The 22,171-nt window shown below is 42.9% G+C and overlaps 2 protein-coding genes across 2 annotated transcripts in view; both read left to right on the forward strand.

Annotated features, from left to right (window-relative positions):
* Window positions 1-14,363, forward strand: part of LOC133123461 (aquaporin-8-like) — a 53,761-nt gene extending 39,398 nt beyond the window's left edge. The window contains exon 5 of the mRNA XM_061233927.1: window positions 14,069-14,363. Coding sequence (XP_061089911.1) covers window positions 14,069-14,363 — 295 coding nt within the window. The remainder of the gene's footprint in view (window positions 1-14,068) is intronic.
* A 5,273-nt stretch (window positions 14,364-19,636) lies between these two features.
* Window positions 19,637-21,500, forward strand: LOC133123122 (helix-loop-helix protein 2-like). The gene is made up of 2 exons (XM_061233415.1): window positions 19,637-19,888; window positions 21,095-21,500. Exon 2 carries the CDS (start codon window positions 21,132-21,134, stop codon window positions 21,498-21,500), a length of 369 nt encoding a protein of 122 aa, XP_061089399.1. The 5' UTR covers window positions 19,637-19,888; window positions 21,095-21,131.
* Window positions 21,501-22,171: the final 671 nt, after the last annotated feature.

Consider the following 22,171-nt stretch of genomic DNA (forward strand, 5'->3'; position numbering starts at 1 on the left):
CTAACTTGCCAAAGTAATGTAGTTACGGACAATTTATTTTTAATTTAGAAACAAATGTATGAATTGAAACACAATGGGAGCGGGAGAAAAAATAGTCCCTGTTGCTGAGAAAAAGATTATTCATGCTAAAATAGCCTGCTGCAACTAAAAGCCAACTGCATCAACGTTTGCTAGCTCACCATCGCCAAAAGGAAATAAAAATTTTGCCTATTAACTAATGTTAGCTTACAAAATAATAGTAAGCAATTTGACACTGTTTTACAGACTTCAGTGCCATGCAACTGAATAGAGCCCTTGCCATTTTTAACTGAAGCATAGAAAGACCTCAATATTTTGTTGAGTCAAAATCAGCTGGCATGTCTCATTCTTTCAGCCAGTCGCACAAAACAACATATTAAATTATTATAGACTTCACTCTATATGTAGTTTACAGATAATATCAGTGTACTGAATGTACTTTAGCATATTGGGGCATTCTGTATCTGAATAAATTCCTCTACGCTTGCGGCACTGTCTGTTGTTTTAGGAGTGAATTTGAGATCTTTCTCTCCTCAATCACTTGTGTGTCGTAAAATGTTTGAAACATCTCCCATGGTTATCTTTCCGACAGTGTAACTCAATGCAATGTGGCCTACAGTAACACATTTTTGTAACCAGGTCAGCTATAACCCGACTACTTGTACATGATGTCGCGCATATTGATATTTGTTGGATATTTTAGCTGTGAAAATCTACGATCTGTTCGCATTAGCAAGGTTGTACAAAATGAATGTACACCCACGTGACACATCTTGGCCAATAAGAATGCTGTATTTGCCCTCGGTGGTTGGTTATTTTTCAGTGCTGTGGTATTACGTAATATAATGACGGACCAATCAGCCCAGTAATGCAATGTAAAGATCACGCCTACTGGTTAAGTACGCACACACCTGGCTACGTTTGTTAAAATGTGTGCTCTTTTTTCTGCAGTAGGTAGCAGAGACCGGAGAACCATGGACAAGAGAGCTCTTGTTCAAGAGAGATGGGGCTGAAGGCGACAGAGATGAAAAGAGACTGAGTAAAAGCCACAGTTTTGTTTCATTTCTTTTGCCTTTATTATTATTTTTATTTAGTTTTTATAGTTTATCATTCGCTCTCCTCTCCCTGATCTACATTCTGAAATAAAACCCCAGTGCAATCTGCACTTTCTACATCACCCTGTGTCCAGCTCGTCCATCCTCCCCGGGGCCTGTCACGGCTTGTGACTCTCAGTTTACCGAAAAGCTAGAAAATGACTAGCACTGTATCAAGCCTGGTCTTGAAAACCCCCAGAGTTTCTGTTTCCCCTACATGACCTGGCAAGCTAGTGAACGAGCATGACTTTGCACCTGTGTGTTCATGCATGATTATACATGCCATTCAGGCATACATTTGTGTTTTATGTGTTATCAACTAATTAAAATGTATGAAGGAAGGAAAAACAATGCAGTACAGAATACTGTGAAGTATAGGGCCTAATTCCTGGGGGGCAGTGCTCTTGGAACACCACAAGAAGAGAGGTCTTACAAGGACGACACAAGTAAATAAGGAAAGGGAACGGAAGGAGAATGTGAAGCTTATTACTGGAAAACAGATGGCCCTCAAGCACACAGGACCCAGGGGAGGACAGCTTTCCACACCCAGTGGAACCCCACGTTATGGGTGGGGCGGACCTGGGGAAGTGGGGGGTTGGGAATACACAAGGATTAACTGATATATAGATATTAAATATCGTATCATATAATCTACAAAAAATTGTAACTTTATGAATAAGTACAGCGTGTTCTCTGATTTTAGGAATCTAAACTACTTCCCCCGCAACACAGCTGAGAGAAAGTAAAGGAGCCAAACACTTCACCACCTAATCACTGGTTAGAGGGATGACAGGTCAACAAGGCAGGAACTGATTCTGTGGAGCCATGCTGGCTTCTTGGCTGTTGTGATTTACAGTAATATGGCCCAAAGTGCTTTTTACAGTGCTGTGGAGTGACGATTAAATGAAATGCTGAACGTCTTCCCCATTCTCAGCCCGGGGCTGAGGATCGCCTCCGGTCCTGTGAGGGGACTAAGAGTTATGCTGAACACGTACCACAATGCAAGCATTTGAGGCACACACACTCACAAACATGCACGCTCACACACACACACACACACACAAAGACAGACAGCGAGTGTAAATGAAAGATTTGGGGTTCCATCCCGGTACATTATGCAGCAGATGGTGTCCAGGATGAGCCAGGACCGAGCTTTCCCAGGGGTGCATCCACTGCGGGGGGGGGGTCTCACCCTCTCTCTTTCTCTCTCCCTCTCTCCCTCTCGCTCTTTCTCCGGCATTGCTTTTTGTTTATGTGAAAGTGTATCTGGCCCTCTCTCCCACTCCTGGCTCTCCTGTGAGCTGGAACAGAATCTGGAGACTCCAGTCAGACCCCAGAGTCATGCCCAGGTGGTCCGCTGGCCCCGAGCCTGCCTGGCACGCGACCCCCTGGATCAGCTGGGTCCGCACCTGATCGCTGCCCGCCCGGCGCGGGGGGGGGGGGGGGGGGGGGCGTGACCCCGACTAGCCTGGAACAGACAGAACCAAACAACAGGGAGAGAGAGAAAGAGAGAGAGAGAGGGAGCATGTGTCGCTCTGCTCCACGTCCCTTTAATTACTCCGGTCGTTAGCAGTGGTTATTGCGGTCATGGGTTTTTCAGTGTTTTTTAGTGTTATGGTGATGAGCGGTCGTTATGTTTATGGTCACCTTTACTGTCCGGTTGATTACTTTTGCGGCTCACGACGGAGCTCTAATCTCTTCGATGTTTTTTAATCTGGTATAGAGGCGCGAGGAAAGGGGTTTCACAGCTCGTGCCTTGGACCAGCAAGCGGCCCTCGCGTCGCCACCTGCTGGCAGCAGCCAGAGGTGCGGTCTTACTAGCGTTATTTTTAGCTGCAGGAGTGAGTGTGGTTTTCTCACCACGCGCCACCCGGCGGCGGCCGCTGATTAGTTCCTGTCCGGCCTGATTTTGGCAGCGAGGTGTGACCGCGGCGTGTAGCGACGGCGTGTAGCGACGGCGTGGTACCGGGGTTTCACGCCCTGGGGATGGAGGGATTGCATCGCCGCAGATTTGCCCCCCTCCACGTTTGTGACACGTCGGATCAAATGCTTTCACGCTTGCACTCCACGCGTCAGTGCCATAGCCCGGCCCCTGGGGCAGAGTGCGGCAAGATCTCTTCAGACACTTCTACACTCACTGAGCACTTTATTAGGAACAACTGTACACCTGGTTATTCATGTGATTATCCAATCGGCCAATGCAGATACAGGTCAGGAGCTTCAGTTAATGTTCACATCAACCATAAGAATGGAGAAAAAATGTCATCGAAGTGACTTTGACCATGGAATGATTGTTGGTGTCAGTGAGGAGCTGTTCTACGGGCAGAAACGCCTTGTTAATGAGACAGGTTAGGGGAGAATGACCAGACTGGTCAAAGCTGACAGGAAGGTGATAGTAACACAAATAACCACATATTACAACAGTGGTATGCAGAAGGGCATCTCTGAACATGCAAGGCATCAAACCTCTAAGTGGATAGGCTACAGCAGCAGAAGACTTAATAAGTCAAAAATATAAGTCTAATAAATACCAAATAAAGTGTTCACTGAGTGTATAGACGAAGTGGCAAGTTTATAGAAGAGTCTTGTGTACAAAAGTGTTACTCAATCCATGATTGGAGTCGATCCAGAAAAAAGGCTCCAGCGGTCCTCAGCTGGACCTCCAGGACACTGAAAAACATAGGACTGACCTTAGATTTAAAAAAGTTATTTATTGTCACAACACGTGTTTCAGTAACAGTCATTAAGTTTGTTCCATTTGTTAGTTTTTTTGTGTCCTGGAGTCAGCGGAGGACTACTCCTAGGTGGTGCACTGTGGATAAATAAACAAGTTACTTTTAAACAATAGAGCTGGGTGCGATTCATTGTACTGCACTGTTAAAATTGATGAAAGAACAAATATAAAAGTTTATGAGAAAATCTTTTTTTTTTGCCTATCTATGTGTTGCTGTGTCTCTACCGGCTCCTCTACCTGAATGGACTGGGTATCCTCTGGGTATTCACCCAGGTCTGATCTCACCACGCGCCAGTTTTGACTTTGGCCACACCCACTAGTAGGTGGAGACCCCGCCCCCCTGTGCCAGTAGTACACCCGTTACCTCCCACTGGAGCACCAAAGGTCCGCCCAGCCACATGATCCTCCACTCCACCTGGGATTTTATTCCTGCTTCACACCTGGTGCCGGACACATGCTTTTTACATGTACTCCACATGCCAGGCACATGCCACGTGTATGTTCCAAATGCTATTCTGCACCTCACCTAGCACGTAGCCCTGTGAGAGCTAAGGGGTATGCTTAGACCTTTACACAAAATCATTTCAAAATGAACGTCTTTACACTGCAAGAATAATAAAACTAAAGTATATTATAGATAAGATAGCAGTCAGGTTCCGTTCCTTGTTCAGGACAGACTATAATGGTGTGATTCAATTGAACGCCCCTGGACCAAATAAGACCAGGTTTCTGGACTCAATACTAGTTAAATATCGAATACACAAGTTTTCTGTGTACACATGCACATCGACCCTTATTCTTTAAGATATCCCCTAACCCTACACAGCCTTCCAAGGGGAGGATGATGACTAGGTGGAATAATGTTCTTAGGAACAACAAAATTATCCCCTGATCCAACACGTAACATCCATTGCTTGGCTCCTTTTTAATTAACAGGATTGTAGGTTGAGTGCAGCGCAATTCCCCCGTCACATTACAGCAACGTCTCACCAACGTTCGGAGTTTCAGCTGAGAGAAGAACAGACTGGGCCTATTCCCCCGGAGACGCGAGCACACTTAAAGAGACTGCAGTGGCCGCTGTTATCACATTAGAAGCAAACCAAAACATATTCCCTTTGCACTCAGCAGTGTGAAAAACACATTTTATTTTAACCTGGGGAGCTTCAACCACTCTCATTATGGAGCTGAGAGAGATAGAGAGAGGGAGTGAGAGAGTTTGGAGGCTTTGGAAAATATGTCTTATGTAAATGCCAAAGACTCCTGGGAGTCAGTATGGAAAATGCCCAAAAAGAAAAATGATTTGCACATTGGCGCTAAACACAGTTGGCTCCCCTTAACGAAAAGTGTATGTGTGTTATTTCTGTGTGCCTGTTTGCACAGGTATCTTTATGTGTCTTTGTGTCTGAGTGTGTGTGTCTCTCTGCGTGTGTGTGTCTGTGTGTGTGTGGAGACTGTGTGTCTGAGTATATGCATGGGAGTGTGTGTGGGGAGATTGTGCCTCTGTGTGTGTGTGTATGGAGATGGTGCCTCTGTGTGTTTGTGTGTGTGCATGTGGAGACTGTGTGTCTGAGAATGTGTGTGTGTGGAGAGTGTGCCTCTGTGTGTGTGTGTGTGTGTGTGTGTGGAGATGGTGCCTCTGTGTGCTTGTGTGTGTGCGTGTGGAGACTGTGTGTCTGAGTATGTGTGTGTGTGTGTGTGTGTGTGTGCGCGCATGGTGATTGTGCCTCTGTGTTTGTGTGTGGAGTTCTGAATGTGTTATGGACCATGGGCATGACTTGACAGGAGTGTGTGAGGGTCTGTCCCTTAGAGAGAGGAGTGATCCTGGAGGCTTCTGCCCACATAAATCTCACATCCCATCTCAGAGTCTGTCAGTCCCACTGGGAACCAAAAGGACCCTGGAGGAGCCATCTAGGCTCCGCCTGGCTGTAGCCCCGTCTGGACAAAGAGCCGTCCAAGCCATGCCTGACTGTAGCCCCACCTGGACAAAGGCACAGATGTTTGCAAACACCCTCCAGAGAGTGTGAGGCTGAGAGTGTCTGATGGGGGTGTGAGTGAGGAGGCAAGTCAGCAATCAGTCCCTTCTGCCTCTCTCTCACACATACACACTACACACATACATACACACACACACTCACATATACACATACACACACATACACGCACACTCACATATACACACATGCACACACACACACACACATACATACACACACACATACACACATATACACATACACACACACACACACGCACACACACACATGCACGCACTCACATATACACACACACACGTGCACGCACTCACATATACACACATGCGCACACACAGATAAATCCACCGAAGGAATAATATTATACATGTACAGACTCACACCACACACACCCAGGATACAGATACACATACATGCAGACTCACACACAAACATGCACTACACGCACCACACACACATACACAGTTTTAAAAACCAAACGCATACACACATGGAGCACACATAAATGCACAAACACTCACACACCCTCAGACAGACCCGTATGATGGGCCAGCCCTGCCCCGGGCATGTTTTCGGGGGGTTTTGCTTTGTGTTTTTGAATGAAGTGAGTCGTCTCTTTTCAGCCACCCTCCCGGTCCCCCGGCTGGGGAACACACAGCCAGATGTCAGCGAGCCCTTAAGGGACTTCATAACCAATCTGCTCCATCACCCCTAGTCCACCGGAGCAGCACTGCTGCTGACTGAGGAACTAACACAGTACATAAACCTACCGCCCAAAAACCCGCCAACCCTGTGAGGACTATACAGCAGTTCATCAAATACTCCCCTCTGCTGCTTAGAAGCATGGCAAAATTGCACAACGACATTATTGTTTTTCTGTTTTTGGGTGGGGAGTGGGTGAGGATTATTTCTTTGTGCATTTATATGGATTAATTTGACATCCAAAGCAACCCAAAAGGCCACGGTATATTGATGGCACCCAAGGTACACGGTGCCGTGACAAAGTATTTGCTCCCTTGATTGAAAGTATTGAACCTTGATTTTTGTTGAATCAATTTTGTATTAAATGAATGTTTGATTTGGCTGGGTTCCTGTGAAACAAAAGTACAGAATTGTTCACATGTTGGCATTTTTCAGTTGATCTCAATAATGACATTGTTTATTTTAAGTATTAAAGAAAAATATTCCCAAAGTGGTGGTGGGACCAATGATACAATACAATATTAAAACTTAGCATTGGGATGGTTCAAACTGGACCAAAATAATGTACATTTCCAGGTTCAAATGTAACTCTGTTGGTGTTGCTGATAGTGTGGATGTGTGTATTTGCATAGCTGAGTGTGTGTGTGACAGACTTCCCCTCCAGGTGATGTATTGCAGTTCTGCTCTGGTCCTCACCAACACGGGCAGCTCCACACTGCTGTCCCCCTGTCAGGTGCTCATCATGTCCCATGATGCACCGGGGGGAGGTACCGCCTGGGACTCTTATTCCTGCATGGTTTTGCCAAAGGAAATGACTCCTGGCAGGAAACTGGCCTTCTCCAGTATCAGCCTATCAACCAGCTGGAGCGATAGAGAGAGGGGGAGGGGGTGCTACCCACAATAATATTTGGATGCTACATATCTGTGCTGCTCCAGGTAACTAGTGGATTAATCATGCTCTCTCCTCCCAACATCTCCACACTGTCTACTCTGCTCTCCAGCACAGGCTGTCCTGTCTCCCGGGGTCCTTTTAAGGATCTTCCTACTTTTGTTTTGAGGGGTGTATTTCCTTTCCTCCTTGTACAGGCGGGACAAATAAGTGGCTTGTGTGCCATCATATGCTGACTCCATAATGTTCTTGCTTCGAAAAGCAACAGCTTTGCATTGGTTCTTACAAGCCAGTGATTGGGAGCAAATGCAGCTCCCCTATAGGCCTTGGAAGTCTGACATAACACAGAGCAAAACACACAGATTTCTGAATCAAAGGAGAATTTCTCTATGGAAACAAATTAATTGAGTTTCACATAACAGTGTCTGTCACAGTCTGTGATTTAAGCAGACATTTACAACTTGCATGCACACATTTCTCTCTTCAGTGGCACTGGATCCACTCATTTCCGATGCTGCTTTCCAAATGAAATTATTATTTTGCAAACAAAAAGCTAACACTGCTGCCCCCGTTACATGTATACATCACCACTAATGGTTCTATGACCAGGCTTTTCAAGGTAGTCAATGCTACTGAAGGCGGCCTGTACTTAGTGGTTAAGGTACATGACTGGGACCCGCAAGGTTGGTGGTTCTAATCCCGGTGTAGCCACAATAAGATCTGCACAGCCATTGGGCCCTTGAGCAAGGCCCTTAAACCTGCATTGCTCCAGGGGAGGATTGTCTCCTGCTTAGTCTAATCAACGGTACGTCGCTCTGGATAAGAGCATCTGCCAAATGCCATTAATGAAATGTAATGAAATGCCAGCAAAGAAATGTAAAGAGACTACTCATATAACTAAATTACTCATGAGACAACCACACCAACAATAACAACAATAGGTTAATGATATTTACAGTGATATATACAACTGTACAAAGTAGAAAAGTATATAATTTATTATAAGAACAGCAACATGCTTGAATCGTAGTTGGAAATACAGCCCTGTGTGCAATATTGTTTTTGTGCACTGGTTGCTAGCCACTCAGCTGTTAGCGATTTCGTTTTTAAATGTATTAGTTTTTAATTTTTTTTATAATATAAAAATCGGATGAAAAGCCTATACAGACAATTGTCATCATTTATTTTAAAGGAAAAGTCCTATAAAGTCCTCTAGACTGTCAATTTCTTTGATCTGGAAGTTTTGAAAATGCTAACAAACCGAACAGAAGGACAACAAGACTTCTGAGGCCTGAAGTCTGGTTTTCCCATCAGTAGAATAGACATCATATCGACAAGGTGACCTTCCTGGCTCCTCCTCAGACTATTTAATTGATCCTTTCTGAACAGGACCACGAGACAGAGGACTGATCCAACAGCAAGAACAAAACATTGTCACAACTACTTATAATGTTGCAATAAATTGGCTGAAGTAATAAAAATGCTGAAGCAATTTTTCTTCATTGCCACTGCCAAGCTAAAACATTTCTGCTCTGTAGTAAATATGTAATCAGTGGGCCAAGATCACACTTGTGAGTCCTAACAAAATCATGACAACACATATATTCTCTAACTTCCCCAAAAAAGTTGAAAGGTATGGAAATGTTCCATTCCCTTCATTTTGGCAGACAAGCATGTACATTTTACTGCAATATTGTAAAGATTTGCAATAACATTTTGGCATTACATGTTGTGGCTGCAAACAGCCTTGTGGGTTCCCCTCAGAGGCTATATATTTAATGTGTGCAATGCCCTGGTTTCCATTTCTGTACTGCTTTACAGTTCAGTCCCTATAATTGCAGATGACATGAAATTGGAACATTTGCATGCCTTGTTTATTATTGCAGAGTGCACAGCTGGAAACATAACTGCAATTTGCTTCTGTTAAGCTTCTGACACAACTTTGTTTTATAATGTATTTAATATTCGATAATTGCAGTTCAGTTATCAAACATAAAATAGATCTGTGCATCAGTACTGAGCCTGCCTGCTTTCTTATTGTACTTCTGTCATTGTGTGCATCACATGATTTTAATATGGCCTGCTTTTCTCATATTTTCTCAAGGGTAAGGTAATGATCAGATTGGTCCTGCCTGACCACTTGCATGGAAATATAATAACAAGAAAATTGCTACCTATCATGTAATCAATGACACATTAAACCTGTCTCTGGCAGATGCATCAGCAATCTCAAGCCAATTATGCAGCATGGTACTGTGTGGAAATAGTTTTTTCCTATAATACCACTGAGCATATTTATTCCTGCTATACCAATGCTCCGGTTATATACTTCATCAGAGCAGGCAGGAGTAATTAAGTGGCTGTATACCTCAGCACACGAACCAACCCCACACACACACACTCCCGGGACTGTGAAGGCGGCATGGCAACAGCCACATCCTCACACGGGACCACACCCCACCCTCCGCCCAGCCCTGTCCCCAGGTGAATCAACCATGCCAACCAGAGTGGAAACAGGGAACACAACAGAGGGAAACTGCATGTCTGTACAGAGCCAGATGTGATGGCGTTAATTTAGAGCCCCCCCTTCTCAAATAAGAGAGCATTGACATTTAACAGAAGAGAGCAGTATGCTAAGCCCTTCTTGGCTTGGCTGACCATTTGCCAGTATCTGCATTTTATTTAAGTACAACAGGATAATGCACAACAAAACACAACTGAATTAAAAATATATATCTTTATAGTCTGAAATAATAAATACATTCCAAAAAATTCTAAACTGTACATACATATGCAGATGAACATGCGAACATATGCGAACACACAATTCACAGACATACTCGCACACATGAACGCACACGCGGACATGCGGACATGCCAGCACGCACACACACACACATGTACGCACACATGCGTGCTCACATACACACACATGCATGCACACGTGCGCTCACACACAGGCATACACACAAACGCACATACATGCACGCATACACACACACACACACACACACAGAGTCCATTCAAGTGCCCCACACTGTAGCATCCCTGACAGGGTGACAGATTCATCCTATTCCAGGCCTGATCAGCAGAGCACTGGGGGGAGAGGCAGCGCTCCACTGGGCCTAAGCTGGGAAGCAGCTGGGACACTCACTGGAAGGCTAATACACCGCAACACAGAGCACGGAGAGAGAGGGAGATACAGCGGGGGCAGAAGAAAGAATAAAGGAAGAGAACAGGAGATACACAGAAACAACAGGGAGAACAGACAGAGGACGGGGTGGGATACAGGGAGAGCAAGAGAGAACAATATAGAGGGAACATAACAAAATAGATTGAGATACATTAATGAATATCAGAGTGAAAGAGAGAGATACATGAATAACCGAGAGAGAGTGAGGTATTTAAATAACAGAGCAAGAGAATGAGATGCATGATGAGCAGAGCGAGAGAATGAGATGCATGATGAGCTGAGCGAGAGAGAGTGAGATACAGGGGAAAGAGAGAGAGAGAGAAAGAGTGGACATCCACATTTATGTTATGCAGTCGCATCCTCCATCCCTGTCTCTGCTTGCAGACACCTCAGGGTGTCCATAACCAGATCTGATGCAGTGTTGGATGTACCAACCAGGCTGCTCACCGTCATTCAGCTTTCATATGTTCTCATGTTCCAACAGGTCCCTATGCGTGTGTTTCACGTGACCACGCACCTTAAGCTTGTATTCGCGATTGAAACAGGCTTCTGAACGAGAGCACATTACCACGGACAGAAAGCACTAAACAGCATGCTTTTTGATGTTTTGATGTTAAGGCAGCCAACCCCACCATAAACATTTGTACAGCAAAGTGCATGCAAACAGAGCTGTTTAGAGCTGACACTAAAGCATCTGCCAGGATTCAGTCTGATTAAAGCAGGGAGTGGGGGGGTGGGGGGTGGGCACAGCCGTGTCTTCTCTCTTTAGACTCTCAGCAGCCTGGCAGAATTGATTTGCCATTGATTTGATGCTTAGGGAAAACAAGCAACAGAAGAGATCTGAACAAGCAAATGTCGAACCCGCCATAAAAGTCCATAGCCACGTTCCTTGCATGAGCAGACAAAACTAATATATCTGCCCGCATGCCTAAAAAATTGATTATGAGCAGAAATAGTGGATGTGCCTTGAGGATTTATACTACTCAATGTGCTGTACCATATATTATGTCTTGGCAGCACTACTTTGATGCAAAGTTGTAATGTATTATTGAATTCTTTTAATGCAGTACTATGTTGTGCAGTTGTATTATTTGGATCCAATAATGTATCAGATTCTCATGTAGTTTCAGTGCAGCAAGGTATTTTATTGTTAAGATGTAGTACTGATTTTACATTAATGCATCACTGTGTGGCACTTTTGCAGTGCAGTTTAGTGCCGATATGCTGTTGTAAATGCACTGTGTTGTACTCTGGGCTTGTTTATGCAGAGTACTGTATTTCTATTTGGCTATCTGCTGTGATGCATTAGTGCCCAGTTGTATGTTATTTGGCTACAGTGCTGCATTGTGCTGTTGTTTTGTTAATTGACAGCAATTTATTGTGTGTTTGGTGTTTATAAACAGGACTGTATTGTGTTCCTGTGTTGCTAAATTGTGGCACTGTACTGGATTGTTGTGTTGTTATGTGTGGAACTGTACTGCATTGGTGTGTCATTAAGGAGTGGTACAGTACTATATTGTGTTGTTTAAGAGTCATACAGTACTATATTATTGTGTTCTTTGTTAGCAGTCATGCACTGCATTATTGCTCCATTGCTTGTGCTGAGGGCCAGCACTCATGGGTCCCCACCCTTTGACAGGGATGGACAAAAATACATTTAAATGTATTTTGTTACAAAATACCCCAAATATAACAATGACAAAATACTGCAAACAAAACTGTATTTAGAAAATACAGTATTTTGTATGAAAAATGCCCAGTGAGCATTGGATCAATGGTTCAAAAGGCTCCACTCCATATGCAGTGCCTGCCAAAAGTATGGTATCAGTAAAAATAAAATAAAAATATTTTTGCGATATAGTTACACCATTTGTCTTTGAGATCAACAGGCCATCAGCTTGAATTGCATGGTATTTACATGAGTATATGTTTTACCATCTTACCGAAACAGCTCTTTTTATGTTGTGTTTTGGGCTGGCCAAGTCAGTCACCTGATTTGAATAGAATTGATCATACAATTCACTAGCTGAACAGGAGATTGAAGACAGGAACCAAACAAAGATCTGAATTGTGGCTGCAGTGAAGGCCTGAAATGGCATTTTGAAATGTACCCACCTCCTTGCTGACCATGTGCCGACAAAAGACTGGGAAAATGACGTTGCAGCCCAAAGTACGGCACGTAGGCGCAATTTAAGCTTGATGAAAAATGTCACTAAAAAATATAAATATGTTGTTTCTAGATTGGTGCACTGTCTTATACTGTAAATGTAACTCCAAAAACTAGCCTCTTTTCCATTGTAGGTCAAATGCCTAGGTACATAAGCCCAGGAACTCACACCTGGAACCAAAGTGCTAGGGTGATAGTTTGTGTCACATTTCCTCTGGGATTCACATCTCAAAGCCAAAACAATAACCATGGCTGGATAGGTGGTGCATTTTATTATGTTTCTTCTTACCCTGTGGGAGATTCTGAAAGCCAAGAAGGGGCCAAGATGAGGCCACCACCTTGCGGATGACATGGCAGCTTACTGCAAATGGGTGGCGATTAAAAGGCCTCATAATGAATTTATATATTGTGTCATCATGTGCGCATCGCTGGGCTAGTATCAAGTAGTGTTAGACAGTTATACCTTCCAAACATAGCAACTGAATAGAACACCTGCGCAACTTAAAACTCCAAGAACAATAGTGAGGCACTGCACTAGTTATACTGGTTGACATTATTTAACACGAGTAGGCTAAGCCACTTTGTTAAAAACATTTTCTAACTTTCCAAGTTCCGGGTAGCAAGTCGATGCTCAGTATTGAAGCAACCAAGCACATTTAGGGATGTTTAGTGAGAGCTGTTGTGTTAGCTAACTTACACCAGTTTGCCATGACAATAAAAAAAAAATGCTGCAGAACAACTGGGCTAAAAAGAAAGTCTCTACTAAAATATCTGTCCCCATTGTAACGTAAGCTAATGCTAAAAATGTTGAAGCAGTGCTGCGGAATGACATAAGATGACGGCCTTGGCCATGGCTGTTGGAGAGGACTTGTAGTGGGGCATGAGTTCCTGGATGAGCTCGGCTTAACCCTAGCCTAGCACAGTGGAAATGGCCCAGGAACCCTGGAATTAAGTTCAGGCACTAGATTTGGGCCATAGCAGAAAGGTGGCTAATGAGTTTTGAGTATTTTGGGTATTTAGAAAAATATACAATTCAAATACAAATACATGTATCAGAAATACTGCCCTTTGAGATATTAGTTACTAAACACAACTAGTGTGCCTCTCAACAGCACCCCCATCAGACCTGCTGCTGGCCATGGCAGCCTCCTCATATTAGTTTCCACACCCCATTGCATCAGCCTGGGTGGAATCAAGAAACTGGGGTGACCAGTTTGTGCTCCCCGAGACCACCCACCCCACCATCCCCTACCTGACCCCACCCCCCTCTCTCCTCATAGCCCCATGCCCCAGCAGGTCATTCTGACACCGGGTCCACAGCTCCACTGTTGCTACCTGCGAGCACATGACAGCTTGCTGGTCCCCCGCTGCCACCTCACTGCTCTGAAGGCACCGCTGGGCACCGTCGCCTCTCGCTGGCCAGCCCGAGGTACTGTGGGCGGTGGGGGGAGGGTGGCTGGGTGTGAGACAGCAGCAGGGGTCAGTGATCAGACCCCTCCGCAGGCCTACAGACACTGCAACAATGCCAAGGGCTGTCAGAGCTCAGCTACCCACAGCTACCCACACCGATACTAATGCAGAGAGGCACCATCTGCCCCCCCGCCCCCCCTCCTTGGGACAAGGCCCCACTGTGTGACACGGATACCAGGCACAGGTCATCGCAAGGAGTCGGGACTTTCTCCAAAACACATGCCCTTAAAAGGCTGGGGAATGAATCTTACAGAAATGTTCAACAGCAGTTAATTTATAACTGAGGGCCAACTTTAGCCGAGGCAGAGGCACAATAATAATAATAATAATAATAATAATATGCAACATGCACGGCACACTTATTAGTACAACCAGCACATAGTTTCAAATCTACATAACTGGTGCCAATACAAAAACTGTGCAAATTGTACAGCGCTTACATTTCTATACAATTTGCATGCAAACAGTGAATCTTGCCGGACCTCAGTGTGACGTATACAATATAAAGTTTACAGTTTTTTACAATTCATGAGCTGAGAATCAAAAAGTTCTGACATTTTTTGTTTTTTTTTATGAGTTAGTGTCATAAATATGATGTGGATAGGGCACTAAATGCATGTGTGAAGTTTTATATGAAAATAAGTATGAAAAATGCAAAATTTTAAAGTTGTGTCTGCTTGGAGCCCATTCACCTTGGAATCTTTGAAGTTCAATATCTGAAAACTACTCAGTACACAGATAGAACCTTCTAATTCTCAGCTCATAAATTCCTAACAAGAATGTTACAATACTGAGTAAACCTTTTCAAAGCTCTTCATACAACTCTCAGGACCAACACACAGTTTGGCACAACAGTTTATTTCAAGTTCAAAATGTACCAAAACTACAAGCAAATAAAAAGAATCCTTTCACCAAAACACCAACACTAGTTTTCTTACAACAGGAATACATTATCAATCAAAACACCATGAGTTAAAAACACTACTAACATTACAGTATATGTGCTATTTCTGTCAATCTTTGAAGAACTGTATATCATTTTGTGCTCTCGTTTTTCTTTATTTTTGTAATTAGTTGAAGTATTACTTTATCCTTTGATTCATTGTGTAGCAAGTTTTTTAGTTTTTTCTTTACAAACTTTCATTACAAAGCAAAATGGTATCTGCAATAGAATCTTTCACTTTACTGGAATGTGCGAGAGCAACAGGGACAAGTCATTGAAATGCTGCAGTTAAGGTTTTATTTGAGCTTTTTGAAAAACATGGATGTAGTGAAAAACATTTTGGAAGTCACAGGTACAGTAATGCTGATTTTGTCTTTTCTGTCTACTTCATTTGGCCAAATGTTCTCATCAACATCACACCATATGTCACTGAGGAAAGAACCTCTGTGCATGCCTGATCCGTCACTGGCAATCATCAGCTGATGTGCCCAGGCATCCGGCATCCATGTTGAATGGTACCACAAAGTCATACTCCACTCCTTCTCCAACGTCCAGCCATTTGTCCTCCTCTTTAATTCACTTTTTTATTTCTTCCTGGGTCCATCTTGAACAAAATCATTCCTAAGATGAAATTGAAATTCTCTCAACACCTGGGTAGGTCTCCAACTGAATCAGGTGTGACTGATCCAGTTGGATAACTAATGCACATCAGAAGCACAATCTGCACCTTTTTAGGGTTTTCAAACACACAGACACACACACACCATTATGGAAGTGTGACCACAGCAAATTGATGTCCGTGTGCATTTTAGCCTATATGTTTAGCATTTTAGCCTATATGTATGTTTTTAACTTGAGTGTATCGGTTTTGAAATAGTATGTGCAAACATTTGCAAATTGAGCTTTAGAAATCTACTGTTTTTTTGGCGGTTGAGTCAGACTGAGAAATGAATTCATGACTCAGAAGTCTGTGTCTATTGAATACATTTTTTCCAAAGCAAAGAAAAACATATTCACAGTTTGGTCCACATAGAGTGCTGTTGTGCTAACTGTGTGAAGAGTTCTTACAATGTAAACTTGGTATCAAAAAATGCTTGTTAGCAATTGTAAAAAAAAGAAGAAGCTGTAATTGAAATTAATTGAGCTAAATTACACAGCGTAAGCTCAAGTCCCTGGGCGGGGGTACGTTTTGTCTGTCCTGCATTTGGATATTCACAGAACAGCCGAGGTGAGTGGCCGCCCTACGCACAGATTGGCCCTTTTGCCCTTGTGTGGCCCCGGTGCCAGACATATGAGAGCCACTTCCCGAATGCTGCCAGCTGGCCTTGTCCAGATCCCGTCCTGTGGAAGATTCCCTTCCATTCCAACGCTTGGGCTCTCAGCTTCCACATTAGCCCCAGGTGGACAAGGTGCACTGGGGAGACCCTGCTCCACTGCGCCATATGCCACTTTCCCACTTTCTGTTTCGTTTCAGTGTGTATGTGTGTGTGTGTGAAAGAGAGAGAGAGAGATAGAGAGTGAGTGTGTGAGAGAGAAGAGAGTGTGTGTGTGAGAGAGAGAGAGAGAGAGAGAGAGAGAGAGAGAGAGTGTGTGTGTGTGTAATTGTATATGTATGTGTGTGAGTGTGTCTGTGTCAGTGCATGCATATGTGTGTGTGTGTGTGCGTGTGTGTGTGTTTGCCTACGTATACAATTTTGTACTCTCTCTTTCCCTCTCTCTCTCTCTCACACCCACACACACACACACACACACACACACACACACACACAGACACACACACACACACACACACACAGACACACACACACACACACACACAGACAGACACAGACACACACACACACACACACACACACCACTATGGAAGTGTGACCACAGGGTTGACAGAGGTAATCATGAAACCCAGCTCTATGTCTGTTTTGTGTACAGGATTTTGATGCTGTGTCATGCTATAGAGAAGGAGCTCCCATTTTAGCGAGGGGTAGTTTGTGTTCTTTATTTTCTCATCCTGTGTATGTTATACGACTCAGTACTCTTCCATCCGAGGGTCTGCCAACTACTTTATCGGTCAGCACATGGCCATTACAGCAGGGCTGGGGCCGGCACTTACCTGGGGTTTATGAGACATAAGATGGCCGAGCAAAGCTCTCTCCTTCCAAAATTCTTTCCGAAATCCAATTCAAATTCTTTCTCTCTCTCTCCCTCTCTCTCTATCTCTCTCTGTCTCTATGTTCATAAGCCCATCTATCTCTGAGGATCCACCTTATGAAATGGGATTTTCAGTGGAACAGCAGCGACGAAAATATTAATAAAAAGCATATATCTTCTTGCACATAGCTCATTAATGTCCCAGACAAGACATGCCTGTTGCAAGAGCATGCTAAAGAAGTGTTCACCAATGAATTTAGCTGAATCAGTGGCTTTCTGTGTTGGTTTATTTCAGATGTCAGTGTTTTTATCGTGACAATCAATACCACTGCTGCAGCAGAACCAATCATCCCTGTGTATGACTAAAAAAGACCAACTCATCAATGGATTTATAGATTGATTGACTGGTTGACTGCGTGTACATTGCTGTGTGTTTCCACAATCGTCATAGCTCATAATTATGGACATAACAGTGACGTAAAATTACAGCATAACATATTCGGGAGGACAGGATAGCAAACAGACGAAACCTGCTGAGAAAATAAAATCCAATAACAATTCACCAATGGGCTTTATGCAGAAATAATTAACACAGTGGTGGTTGCTGAGGGCTTCAGGGTGGAGATCCTTCAGCTCTAGGGAGGTGCCCATCAACATTTAAGGGGAGTAAATGACATTTTTAGAAGTATGGAGGGAGGGGGAGGGAGGTTATGTGACCCCACCAGAGAGAAAGAGTTCCATCTGCTGTCCATGAATGGAACATTTAAGGCCAAAGAAAATCAAGAAGAAGATTTCATCTTTCTCCTCACTCCACTTCAAACCCTGTGTTCCTGCAACAGTGAATTGTCTGTAAAACAAGTGTTTATGCACCACAGAGGCAACTTTGAAAGGGGTATTATTTTAAAAGTTTTTGGCAGGGATTTTGCTGGCTGGTGGCTGAATGCGCTTGGACAGTCCGTGATTATAATCGCCTGCGGCTGTAGTAAATCCCAGCAGTCACAGGGCCGTAACTCAGAAGCAAGGCCTACAAGCTCTTGGGAATAATGGTGCTGTCGTGTATATATACAGATATATACAGTCTCTGTTGGGACCCTGAGCTCAAATGCAGATTTGGAAATTTTAAGGGCATTAACTGTCTGATCTTTGGCAAGACTGTCTGATTCCAGAATGCTGCTTTGTTCAGTTTTTACTCTGTTTTTATGTCATGCATACGATACATTCAACTTGCAGTAATAAAATCCATTCCTACACCATTAGAAAAAAAAAAATTATATTACATGTTGTATCTGTATTATTATCACTGGTACGTTGTGAATTGTATGTACTATTGCCCTTGTAAATACAGCATTCTAATTCTGCTGTATTACCGATACTACTATTCTTACTACCTTCTTACTACCTTTATTTACTGTATGCTACCGCTACTACTACTACCTACTACTACAAATAATAATAATAATAATAATAATAATAAGAAGAAGAAGAAGAAGAAGAAGAAGAAAAACAACAACAACAACAACAACAACAACAACAACAACAACAACAACAACAGCAACAACAGCAACAACCTATGTGTCTCCTAAATAACAATCTCAATTAAGTCACTTGCAGTCCAGCATTTGAGGTAAGAAGAGCCTCTCGTTCAAGCCCAATGGACTATATCAAAAAGGCTAAAGAGTATCTTCCTCTCGCGCAGTCCTTATACACTCTAGATTTACTCAGTTGGTGCTGATGTGCCACAGGAGAGGGGTGGAGGAAGTGGCGGGAGGGGGGCGGAGAAGGGAGGGGTGAGGATGGTTGAAAGAGAGACAGACAATACGATTCCGCAAAATTATCCCGCTCCTCCGTCACTCAAGCGCAGCTTTATTAGGAGGTCGTGGTTTTAATCTCACCTCTTATAATATTCGTCAAACTGGGCTCGACAACACCGGGGGAAAGAGAGAACCAGAATTTTTCTACCTGCGTTTTCGTCAGAGAGCCTCTCGGTGTGTCTACTAGAGCTTTTCTTTTCAGCACCATCATCTCCCACAAGAACGGAGAAACCTCTGCACGCGCTCCGCGATCCTATCAGCGCAACCATCTCTATTGTTTTCCAGCTGGGGGTCACGAGGCGCCACTTCCATAAGATTTTTATCTTCCAAAATTCTTCAGGCCAGAGCTATTTTTATTTTTCGTATTTCTTTTTTTAAAGAAGGACACGTAGCAGTATCTTGAAAATACCCACTACGTAGGAAATATACAACAAATACATTTGTACGATATTTATAAAACAAATCCTTGTCCGATCTACATATTCATATTTGAGTAATACGCCTGGTACTGGGGTTTGTTTGTAGATGAATATCACCTTTGAATGAATTTCAGTAATCCATTTGAATTACACGATGGAAAGGATGAATAGGACTGGAAATTAGAATGTTTTATTCTAAAAGAAGATAAATAGAATCACTGTGCTCACCTCGAGAGTTGTCTGCGGAGTAACTCCAGAAAAGGACATTAAAGGACTGAGTTTAAGTTCCAAAAAAAGGAAAAACTATCGGTAAGTTTCATCAATTGCATGACTTTAATCTCCTGAAAGTAATTGAACCTGGTAGCGTTAAAATTTGTGCAATTATATTTTTATTTGAATTATTTGTTAACTAGCAGTGACCAAATCATGTGTTCATTTAGTATTTAAATCATTGTACAACAACAGCTATTAAAACCAAAAAAATGAGAAATAGCTAAATCGAAAAAAATGCACATTTATTTTCAACAAGAGACAATTTCTTATAATCAAGCTTCGGCGATGTGTCTGACAATATGTCCTCATTCCACATTTTGAGCACAATTACATTGGATTACATTTGAAATAAAGTACATTTGAACCTTGTTCATATGACAGCACTTTTGTTCTAACACAAGGTGCAACAGATTGATGTTAACGCTTTTGAGCCTTCGCCATGGCTGCATATTTTAGAGCCATATCTTGGTGTCAGACTGCCAGATAACTAGATATTTTCCTACTGTGGCAGATGGTCAGCTCCGAACGGTCAACAGTTCTGACAACAAGGAATTTCAATTGATATCACTGCTGACTCCACGTCAAGCCACTTCAGTGAAATCTACACAAAAACACACTAAAACTAGTTAAAATTTGTAGTAAAAAATATATACGTTTTAATCAAGAGAGCATTGGGTCCGACATTTAGCCTGTAAAATGCAATGTAGCATTTTTGTTTTGAAAAATCTTTTTTCTTTATTTGACCAAAATATTAAAATGTATCGATTTCATTTTCTTTTTACCTCTCTAATAGGCATTTTATCGAATATAAAGACATTGTTTTAATTAAATAAAATAACTAACCAGCATAATCCTTAAGGCGAGAAATAGTTCAGCTACTTTCTAATATCTTGAATTTTCACTTGTTAAAATTCCATGCAAAATGTAGGAAATTACAATTAGCCTAAAATACTTTAGGTTACAGCACATAGGAAGGTACAGAGGTCAATTTAACCGAATTTAGTTTGAAGATAGTTCCGTCATGATATTGGAATTAATGACGACATACTTCAGTGTACATGTTCCATGACATGCAGAATTAGGTCATATGTGTCAAATTCAGCAACGGAAAGTTACATGTATAGTCCAAACAGGAACAAATTGTGCCAGCCAGGGTGAAAATGTGCACTCTTTTACTACTCTTTTGCGATTGCGTTTTTACGTTCCTGTCCGGTAGCTTACTGTTGAATATTCTCGTTTCAGATATTCACAAATTAGAACGAAACGAAAAAAACTCAAAATGATGCTGAGTCCAGATCAGCCTGGTGCCGACCTCCCGTGGGGCCAGTCTGACACTGAATCAGTCCTCCACGACATCAAAATTGGCTGCGTCTCCGATGAACCGATGGATGGAGAGGGGAAGACGAGGAGCCTCGCTCCACAATCTCTGAGCAGGGAAGAGAAGCGACGGAGGCGGCGCGCGACAGCAAAATACCGCTCTGCCCACGCTACCCGCGAGCGCATCCGTGTCGAAGCCTTCAATGTGGCCTTCGCCGAATTGAGGAAGTTGCTGCCGACCCTTCCGCCAGACAAGAAGCTTTCCAAAATTGAAATTCTTAGGCTTGCCATTTGCTACATCTCCTATCTCAACCACGTCTTGGACGTTTAGAGAACCGATACTATTTTTCTGTCAAAGGCAATCTTACAGCAAAAATGTTTTAACGGAGAAAAGGGAAACGTGGAATAGGCCTCCCCAGGAAAACATAATTAGGCTACGTTATTTTATTGATGTTAGGCTATCATAACAAACTTGGCTCCCACAAGCCGAAGAGTGGATGGTTAAGAGGACGGGAAGTGTAAGTTTCGGAATTAATTAACAGACAAACGATCGATATGGTGATTTCAGGGAGTTTAACTCCTCCACTGTTCCGCAGTAACTCAAGTCCGGTAACAACATTGCCGTGCTGTTCAACAGCTGTCCTACTCACTTTGAGCCGTGAAACTAGAAAAAAAACAGGAATGCAATAATTTAATAATGTAGACAAGCCTATAAAAGGGGGGTTTGGATTATGAAATCTAACATTAGCTCCTAAATCTGCAATTGTTGCGAGCTTTCAGATGGCAAAATCACAGTGGAATGTAACAACAATCCACATATTGCTTTAGACATTTTGTAGGGTTTAAACCTTAGTTAAAATATATTTGCTTACCGTAACATTTAAGGTGATTTTAATAAGCGAAAGAATTCATGAATGGGATTAGACCAACGTTACATTAATAGCTGCTTAATAACATGTGGTGAAGGATATAAAGGGAGAAACGGTAAATTATAAGTGCCAC

The sequence above is a fragment of the Conger conger genome, chromosome 3 (assembly GCF_963514075.1).
Source record: "Conger conger chromosome 3, fConCon1.1, whole genome shotgun sequence".
Taxonomy (NCBI): Eukaryota; Metazoa; Chordata; class Actinopteri; order Anguilliformes; family Congridae; genus Conger; species Conger conger.

Excerpts from the sequence above, each read along its gene's own strand:
- LOC133123122 (XM_061233415.1), top strand. The coding sequence starts at position 21,132 with ATGATGCTGAGTCCAGATCAGCCTGGTGCCGACCTCCCGTGGGGCCAG.